Source organism: Onychomys torridus, chromosome 15 (genome assembly GCF_903995425.1).
Source record: "Onychomys torridus chromosome 15, mOncTor1.1, whole genome shotgun sequence".
Lineage (NCBI taxonomy): Eukaryota > Metazoa > Chordata > Mammalia > Rodentia > Cricetidae > Onychomys > Onychomys torridus.
This window is the reverse complement of record NC_050457.1, coordinates 41,330,717-41,340,766: the sequence shown is the minus strand read 5'-3', so window position 1 is coordinate 41,340,766 and position 10,050 is coordinate 41,330,717. Positions and strand designations below refer to the sequence as shown.

At 38.6% G+C, this 10,050-nt stretch overlaps 1 protein-coding gene across 1 annotated transcript in view; it reads right to left on the bottom strand.

The window, feature by feature from the left end:
• Nucleotides 1-1,087: 1,087 nt before the first annotated feature.
• The window catches only part of Hcn1 (hyperpolarization activated cyclic nucleotide gated potassium channel 1), a gene marked incomplete at its 5' end in the record, with an annotated part of 156,232 nt that continues 147,269 nt past the window's right edge, over nt 1,088-10,050 (bottom strand). The window contains 2 exons of the mRNA XM_036207123.1: nt 1,088-3,332; nt 6,927-7,091. Of these exons, the coding sequence (XP_036063016.1) occupies nt 2,416-3,332; nt 6,927-7,091 (1,082 nt within the window). The remainder of the gene's footprint in view (nt 3,333-6,926; nt 7,092-10,050) is intronic.

Genomic DNA, 10,050 nt, shown 5'->3' with positions numbered 1-10,050 from the left:
ACCTAGCACTGTACCTTTATATTACAGTAATGTGAGTCACTTTCCTCCTTAATCTAAATATATATATGTACATTCATACATATGTGTATATAATTTACCCTGTACCATTTGGTTAGTTTAACATATAAACCTTAGGTTTCTTTGTCCATTCTAGTACAAAGTGAATAAAAATGTTATGGTTGCACTGAATGATCATGCAATTCAATTTTGCTGATGTTTCCCAATAGTGCTCGAAAAATTTTTTATATAAAAAAATATTTTACTACCAAACCCATTAATCCTGTCAAATGTAAACCTTCAGTAATGTAAAGGACTAGTGCATGGTCTTAATAAATTGAAGCTAATTTTTATATTTTAATAAAATAAAGGAGTTTTGTACTGATCTGTAAATGGTCTTGCCACTTTCTCATAGATTCTAGGTAGGCCGAATTAGCTCTCTCTTACACCATTCCCAACAGGCTATTGTTAGTCACCAGCAGGTCAGTCATAAATAACATCATATTGCCTAGCATTGTTGATTGCTTCCACACAAATTAGGATCTGTTAGCAATTAAGCATAGCAGTTCTTTTTGGTTTCATAGGTGTTAGATCCATAAAAGGCATAACAGGTAGCATGGATTCACTTTGCTTTTGCTTCCTCTTTTGTTTTCTGTCCTCAAGTCTATCTAGAGGCTCTGTCCCAACAGAATATGTGGACTTTAAGTTCTTAAGTGTATCGTCCGTGCTCATGCTACTAAAGACTTCCACGACAGGTCACTCTCTTGAGTTATTTACGGAAGTCAAACATGAGGAATCTTCCCATTGTCTTCCATCCAACCACACGTGTGGGATGCAGTAAGCACACGTGATCTCTAAGAGGCTGATGCTCACAGAAAGAATTAAGGAAACAAAGGAACAAACAAACAATGCTTACAGACAGCTCAACTTCACCCCTGCTTCCTGTCACCACGTCCACCCTACTTTCAGCACATTTAAAAGAGCAAACCTCCGGTCTATCTAAGGACTATGTTGGTTACCACATGCCTTAAGATTTACTAACTGCTTAGCTACAATATACATAGGGCAAATGTGCATTTCCAAACAGATGTGATGATTATTATATTTATTTCTTCACATTAACATCACAATAAACTACCAACTAACATGAAGACACAGAACACATTTAACTCCAAACCAAGCTGTGGTTTGCAAATAACTGTTTAAATGATAATAACAGTGATAATATTAAATTAAAGTGAAAACCTCACTTCTAGATTTTAGTCAGAGATCCAAGTCACCCTTTTAAGAATTTTAAAAGAGGCAATAAATGAACTGTTATATTTTCTAGAAGTGAGAAATACTGTAAGCCTTTTCTTACAATGACTGATTAGAATCTACTTTTTTTTTTTGCCCCAAAAAGCATGCCAGAACTAGTTTCAGATGCTTGATTATGTCAATAAGGAAGAAAAGTAATAATTTTTGGTGTAGTACAAGCAATTTGTAGATTCAAGCATACAATTTTGCATAAAATATTGCAGGTTAAAATAATATTGTAGGTCTGAAGCCATTGCATTACAGTTGAACAATTGCCACAATCATTAGATTTTGTGAAATTTTAAAACTCTTGACTTTTGAAGTGAAGCCATAAAACTGAATTCTTAAACAGTGACTTTTACCTTTATACAACACAGAATAGTTAACTTTTATTTGGGCTGGAAAAATTATTTACAACTAACATTGACAGAGTCTCAGTAGAAGTCCGATAACACACGAAGACAAAAATCTCCTCACCTTCCTGCCAAATCAATGAACATGCTTGAGGTTAGAGAAAGCCTTAGCAGTGGTGATGTTAGTCTCCTATTGTGACTGAGCATGTAGTGGGTTCCTTCACCGAACTCAAAATTTAAAGCACCAAAATACAATTTAGAGCTATAAACTGGGATTGGGTTATTTTATCCCACATAATTAGCAATCTAGATACAGAGGCACAGCTAATGAAGGAAAGCTTTGATTGGTGCTCTTCTGGAACTAATTGGAGTTGCCTTTTTAAAATCTGACTTTTGATGCCATTGACCCCCAAGGACTCTTCGTAAAAGAGAGAAATACATATATCAAAGGAATTGAGTAAAAGTGGGTTAGAAATCAATAATCTTACAACAATGTGTTAAATCCTTTAATGGTTTTAAAGAAAGGAAGACATGTAACACTGAATGCTATACAAGTCTTTTGAACTTCTCCTGGGCATTTATATATAGATAAGTATATTTATTTAATTATATATGTATATATGTTTTTACATTTGCATGGAGGCCAGAGCTGTCTAAAATATCTTTTCAGAGTAGGCTATAGGGATCTATCACCAGATAGATTAAAATAATATCTGAGAATATTCTGTTTATTAGAGTATTTCTTTTCTGCTTTGACAATCAGCAAGGATCATAAATTTGAAGCAAAACGCGGTTTTTCTGCATCTGGGTCTGTATTTAAGACTGAGGGAGATTCTCTCTGCACAGCTGCTGGTGGTGGGGGCGCTGGAGGCACTCCTCGGTTGGGGGGGATGGCTCCCGAGGACATCTGTCGGAACAAGGTGACACGCTGTGGCACTGTGCTCCTGCCGCCCGCCTGAAGGCCCGTGCTGTGGACAGCTGCCACGGGTTGAGGGATGGAGGCCAGTGACTCGCCCACAGTGGGATGAGGTCTGGAGATCATAGCGGGCACCTCATGGGGCAGCGAGGGCTGCGAAGCCGAGAGGGGCCTGACTTCTCTGGTCAGGTTGGTGTTATGAAGCGCTTGCGTGCTCTTATGCACTTCATTTTTCGGTGTGGAGCTACCAGGTGTCTGTGGCTGTTGTTGCTGTTGCTGCTGCTGCTGTTGCTGTTGCTGTTGCTGTTGCTGTTGCTGCTGCTGTTGCTGAGTCTGGGGTGCCTGGGACTGCGGTAGCTGCTGCATGAGCGACAGCTGCGAAGCAGTGGGAGAGGCATAGTGGAAAGTTCGTGTGGCCAGGGGGCTCTGTACAGGAGGACTGCAGACTGCTGTGGTATAGGAACAGGGTGAGAGGATGGCTGAAGGTTGGGGCGTCTGTGTGCTGGGACTGGGCGAGTGGAGGTTGCTGTGAGACAAGCTGGTCGCCGTATAGACTGGTGGAGATTGTGTCCTCATGCGGGAGGTTGGGGTGGTGGTTGATGATGTGCAATTCAGGGCTGTCATTTGAGGGTAGCTGATTGGAGGGATAGCTTGAACCATCTCTCTGTCATGCTTCACAATCTGCTTGAGGATCTCATTCTCCTGATTGTTGAACACACCAGTGTTCAGATCCTTCTGAAACTTCTGAAGGAGAATGGAGTTTTTCTTGCCTATCAGCAAAGGAAAAACAGGCACTTAGAGAGGCTGAAAGGGACTAATAATGCCACAAGAGACTGGCTACTCCGGGGTGATGTATGTCAGCGTTTAAGACCCATGGGTTTAGAAGTCAAGAACCTAACCTGTCACCACCAAACAGAAGTGGAACATCTGCCTCATGCACAATGCTGCAGCTGCTTAGAAATCCCACACTCCACTTAAGAAAAATTGGAAAGACTAAAGGTGGCAGAAAAACGAAGCTACTTTATAAAAGAAATGTACATATTTAATAGGAGCATAATTGGTGGTGTAGTAGAGAAGCAGTGGGTATTTGGGTCAGGTTGGGCCTAGAATCATTATTTTATTTTTGAGTTGTGTTTGTAAGGCAAGGCAATGGAGAATCAGAGACAACACTGCAGCATTTGCTTCAGGACACACAGTCAACAAAAGGCTGTAGGTAGAATCGTTTACACAATGCTCAGGATTGTGAAGCAGATGTATTCCTCGTAGTCATTCCTTGGGAAGGTTAAGATCGCTGCTTAGAAATTTGGGTTAGAAAGTGAAGAGGCTGTGAAGAAAGGTAGGAATTCTGATAGTGAAGCCTTGCTGCAGATGACAGATAGGCTTCATCTGAATCATCTGGGTGCCTGTAGAAAGGCAGTCCCTCAGACCAGACCCAGATTGCTCAATCTGATACTGTTTTATACAGATAGAGTATCATGACCAGCAACTATCTCAGGAGATTTAGCCTTTGACTAATGCCAGGTACCAATGACTTCATTCTAGCTGCATATTTCTCTTATCTCTGGAGTTGAAAAAAAATACAAATACCAATTACAGGGGAACAACCTGACCTGGGTTCCAGATTTTAGCATTTGCAAGCAAATTTCCTCAGGGGGATGCTTATGCACATGCACAGTGTGGGTTCCCTCAGCTGTTAGGGAAAAAGCACAGAGCTCCACACTTCTCGGCTCACTCCAGAACAAAAAATAAGCTTTAGTTCTACTTCTTATCGCAATTTTTTTCCGGGGGCTTTGCAATAAATAGTTATTCCCTGGTAGAACATTAATTAGAATTAATCGCACGTTGGTTAGAAACAAAACAAAACAAAATAAAAATGGAGGACACCAGAACATGGCTAACTGAACCAACTAAGCAAGGCTCACAGAGACTTAAGAAGCAAACCCTGGGCCTGCAGGAGTCTGCATCAGGTCCTCTGTGTATATGTTGTGGCTGTTAGCTTGGTGTTTTTGTGATACTCCTAATTGTGGGAGCAGGTGTGTCTTTGACTCTTCCTGCTCTCGGGACACTTCTCCTCTTGGGTTGCCTTGTCTCACTGTATTCTGTTTTGTTGTCTCTTGGAGGTCTGCTTTTTTTTTTTTTTTTTTTTTGAAGGGAGACAACAGCAGTGAAGTGGATCTGGGGGACAGGGAAGGTAGGGGGTGTCTAGAAAGAGTGGAAGGAGGGGAAACTGGCCAGGATGTATTATATGAAAGAAGAATCATATTTTCAATAAAAAAGAACACACATATGCAAAAAAATTTAAAATACCCAAATGAGCATGGTAACTAAAAAGTGAATAAATTATGCTTCACTGCTAAATAGTATCATTTCAAAAGTAACTGAGCATATTTTCAACAGGATGCTGTATGATAATTTTCTTGGATAATGACAGAAGTGATCATTTTATATCATTGCCAAAATAGTTATTGTTCCTTTCTTCAAAGCTCCTCTAATTTCCTAAAGAAAAAAAAACTCTTATGTTAGTATTAGTAATGAATACAGATATATTTGATACATCACAATACAGTTTATTTATTTGATATTATTACCTTTATAACTACAATAAATATTTAAGCATTGATCTCACAACTGAGATGGACAGTGTTGCTTTGTATTTGAACAGCCAACATTTCATAATTGAAGTATCTTTGTCTGTGAAAAGAATTAAAATGGTTGCTTTGGCTTTAATGCACTGTCAAAATTTTATCAGGGTCAAAAATACAATGTTGGGTACTTACTAGCAAAGTTATTGCTTGTACTGTTGATTAAAACAATTTCATGGAATTTTCTTGCGAAATTATAATTTTGAAGAGAATAAAGATGAACCAGATTGATGAAATTACTGGATATAGTGAATTTTAATAATTTATCTAAAGATACCTATTTGGTTTAGGAAATCAGTCTCAAATACAAGTTAGTCTCTGTGTCTAACGTGAACACTCGTATAGCAAAAAAAAAAAAAATGAGGTTGTTTTCAAATCCTGCTTTTCTGCTTACATCATGGGTGCCATCTCTGTGGATGACTATGTCCTGTTAACTCACTAAGTTGTCACTAGGAACTTCTGGTATGCTTTTTTCTTTCTTTCTTTTTTTTTTTTTTTTTTGTGTGTGTGTGTGTGTGTGTGTGTGTGTCCTGTGATAATGTCCACACACTACTCATCTATTTTTAACCCTTAGAGTCTTTCATTCTGTGCTACATAGAGGGAAAGAAAGATGTGTGAGAAGTTGTCAAAGAAAATAAGACCATACCTTTTTAACAATGAAGATCTTCAGACACCTTTTCTTTACTTCTAACTGACCCCAACTCCATCTGCTCCAGGTATATTTACTCCCTCCTCCTTCCTTCCCCTTCAACATACGGGGATTGTGGACAGGATATTGCAAGTGTGACAGTGTGTTAAAGATGCTCTCTCCATAAAGTTTAGTATTTTTTTTTTTTAGAAGAGTTACTATCACAAAGGCAGGGCTGTGAGAGGGGAATATAGGATACGCTACGAAAAGGTATCAAGGGAATTCTACCTAGTATGTGGTGAGAAGCAAGAAAAAGTTTCTACAGGGAATAGTGTTTAAGCTGAATTATGAATCTAGTGCAGAATTATGCTAAAGAAGAGGGGAAGGAAAGGTAAGGTGGACAAACTGGTTAAAGGTTGAAGAATGAACCCAAATTATCTTTTCAGCGTACTCCAGGATAGCCAGTGAGTTTAACCACAGGACAAGGTGGCCCACTCTGCTGGGAGAAACACTACGCATAGCTAGGAAGTCCTGCTTAACGTATTTTTGTTTTGTTTTGTAGCATAAAACACTTCACAACATTGATGTTTGCAAAGAAACATCCATGTAGGGCATGTCTACAAAGGCTTGTTCTGTTGGAGTCTGTATTACAAACATTTTGATGTTTCTGCTGAGCCCGATTTAATTGCGTCTTACGTTTTTGATGTTTTAATGCAAGTATAAAATGTAAAACTGGTCCTTAAAGAGATAAAGAACCTTATAATAAAATGTAGAATGTAATATAGACTCGTGATTTTGGCTTTTACTACCGTTTTAGTACTATCTGGAATTTCTACCAGTGCTTTTTACCTGACGATTCAAACTGAAGTGGTGTCACTTGGGCTATCAGACTGCGTAGCTAGTGAAAACAGACATGAACAAATCAGTCCAGAGCATTTAGAAGAAGAAGGAGCTAATTCGGGTCTTTCTAAACAACTATTTACTACAGAGCTGTATGCTATTTTTTTTCTCACACAAATTAACACAATATCTATGCACTAGAATTCGAACCTAAAATGAAATTGTGCTTGAGGAAATGGAAAGCTGAAGAGTACCTATCCGGTCAAGTCGGTCAATGGCAACGGTCTCAAAAGCTCTTCTCATCATTGGGTATTCCTCCAAGACTTCATTGAAATTGTCCACCGAAAGGGAATAAAGACGACAGTATGTATCAGCTCGGACACTGGCGGTGCGCCGGCCCTTGGTAAGCAGGCAAATTTCTGTAAAAAGAAGAGAGAATGTCTTCACTGGTAAGGTTCTTTCCCAAATTTTGAATGCCTCGAACAATTAAAAAGCCTCATGTGAGTAGCCAATGATTGGAGGCATCCATCCGTTTTCTATTTACCAGGAAATTCATTTGGCTATTGAAACCATCTGATTACTAATATTAGTTTTTAAATTTTATTTTTGAGTTTATAATTACAATGCTCCTTTACCCTTCCTCCCTCCAAACTCTCCAAATATTCCTCCCTCATGCCCTTTTTTTTCCCCATTGTTATTACATGTATATATCTATATGTATATACATACATCCCTAAATATAGCCTGGTCAATCTGTATACAGTTATTTGTTATTTGTCTGTATGTTTTCAGGCCTGACCATCTGGCACTGGACAATGCCCATTTCAAAAACTGTAAATGTTGTAAAACAATTAAGGCTTGGGGTTCAAATGGGAGAGAAGGAATTTTCCAAGTTCTGAGAAAAAGAGAGGGTGATTTATCGCAAATGACATTAAGAAATCTGGTGATCAGATGACTAAACACCCTAACAGTCGTCTTGGAACTCTCATCCAATAACCGATGGAAGTGGATGCAGAAATCCTCAGCCAGGCCCCAGGTGGAGCTCCACGTGGCCAACTGTCGAGAAACAGGAGGGTCTGCAAGAGCGTGAATTGTTGAATCCAAGATTGCAAAAAGCACAGGGACAAATAGCCAGACAAAGGGAAGCACATGAATTATGAACCAAAGGCTGTGGAGCCCCCAGCTGGATCAGGCCCTCTGGATAAGTGAGACAATTGAATAGCTTGCTCTGCTTGGGAAGCTTCCAGGCTGTGGGGCCAGGATCTGTCCTTAGTGCATGAGCTGACTGTTTGAAACCTTGGGCTTACACAGGGACACTTTGCTCAGTCTGGAAGGAGGTGACAGGACCTGCCTGTACTGAATCCACCAGGTTGAAATGAATCCCCAGGGGTGCCTTGATCCTGGAGGACATGGGAATGGAGGAGAGGGGATGGGGGGAAGGTGGGGGTGGGGGCGGGAGGGAGGAGGACAGGGGAACCCATGGCTGATGTATAAAATTTAAAACACATAATAATAAAGAAAAAAGAAAGAAATTTATAATCAAATTGGGAAGGAAAAGTTACAATCAAAAGAACTCTAGGGGGCAGGAAGCAAGTAGTATGGTATAGATAGAATCAAAAGTGAGTCTAAGTGCTGGCTCAGAAAATGTATAGTGAACAATGAAAATAATTTCAGAGCTGAGTTCCAGGTGACAATATGACAGGATACCTTAGTATGTTTTGTGTATTCTTTTTGAGATTAGAATGAAGAAAAGAATATTTCAAATATACAAATATGGCCTCCTCATTAAATATCACCCAAGAATTCTTCACTAATATTAATATCTCAAAATATGGGTAACTTCATGTTTCTGATTAGAATTTCCATTTTGCTACAAAACATTATTTTCAAATTTTTATTAATTAAATAAAATTCTTATAGGCATTGCCTTTTTCAAAACTTGGAAGTAATTTCATTTTTTCTTGTCTTTAAAATGACCAGTTTGGAGCACATGAGATGGTCCATTGGGTAAGGGCACTTCCTGCCAATGCTCACTGCCTCAATCCCTGGGACTCATGATGTAGATGCAAAGAACTGACTGGCACAACTGTGTTCTGATATCTATCTAAACATATGCCATGGCACATGCCCACCCACATGTATGCACACACACAAACACATAAACAAATAAACAAGGATGTGCAAATATAAATAAACTTGGGATCACAAAGTTCCTTACATAATTAAAGTTTTTGAAATAACTCTACTGTTCAGTGCAGGATTTTTCTTGACACTTAAATTTATGGAAATGGTGTGCAAGTAGACTGATATTTACATTGTTTTATAAGCTATAGTTATTTACATGGATAAAATACAGAAATAGATGTCAAGATGGCGGGAAGGAAAACAAATGGACAAACCAGACAGCATTCTTCTGCTTCTCCAGGAATCTGGACAGAAACATCTGACCATGATGGCGCTGTACAGCAGTCATAGTTTCCTACTGATCAAGCTACACACATCAAAATGCATGTGGTTTTTACGAGATTCTTGTTTTTGTATAGTATGAAGGATTTTAAATCCTTGATTGTAGCCTAGACTGATGAATTTTAGTTGAGAAGACCTAGAAAAATATCTACATTCTTTGAACATTACTGTAAATTAACATCCTAAGATTTTGACGAGTATCAAATTCGTAGCTTAGACTTTATTTGTGTCTAGCCTGTAAAGTCTCCTTAGCCTGTATATGTATAGTGTCCACATGGTGCATAATAGTTGCTTAATATTTGCTGGCTGAATCAATGAACCAAAAAGCAACTTAGTCTATGAAAGGCATTACTAATCAAATTTTCAGTCTATAAAGAAACTATGACACTATGTTCTGTTTTTGAGATTTAGATTATACAACATTGGCTCCCCTGCTAAATATAACATATTTTTAATAGAACTTGTCATGTTCCTAGTTTAAGCCACACAAAATACCTATAAGGTTTTTGCTAGGTCTTAAAATAAAGAAAATTTACCAATTTTTCTTAGATATAGATATATCATAAATCATTAGTAGAAAATTTAAGTTGCTTTGGGGTGCTCAAGTTGATTCCATAAACAAGATGAAATAAAGAACCCAGAAGTGAAACAGAATTCCTGATTAACCTGCGTTCTAAAATGTAAGCTTATGAAAGAGTGTCTATACATCTTTTAACTCCTATTTATTTCTCCCACTGTCTGCTTATCCTCTTTGTTCATTTTTGAGAACCTAGCTAGGAATGTCCTAAGTGTAAACACTTCTTTTAGTGTGAGGCCGTGGAGTCGCTCAGTGGAAGAGTGCTTCATAGTGCCCACAAGGCCCCAGATTCAATCTGCAGTTCCATACACAGGAGGAAGATCTTCAGCACAAAT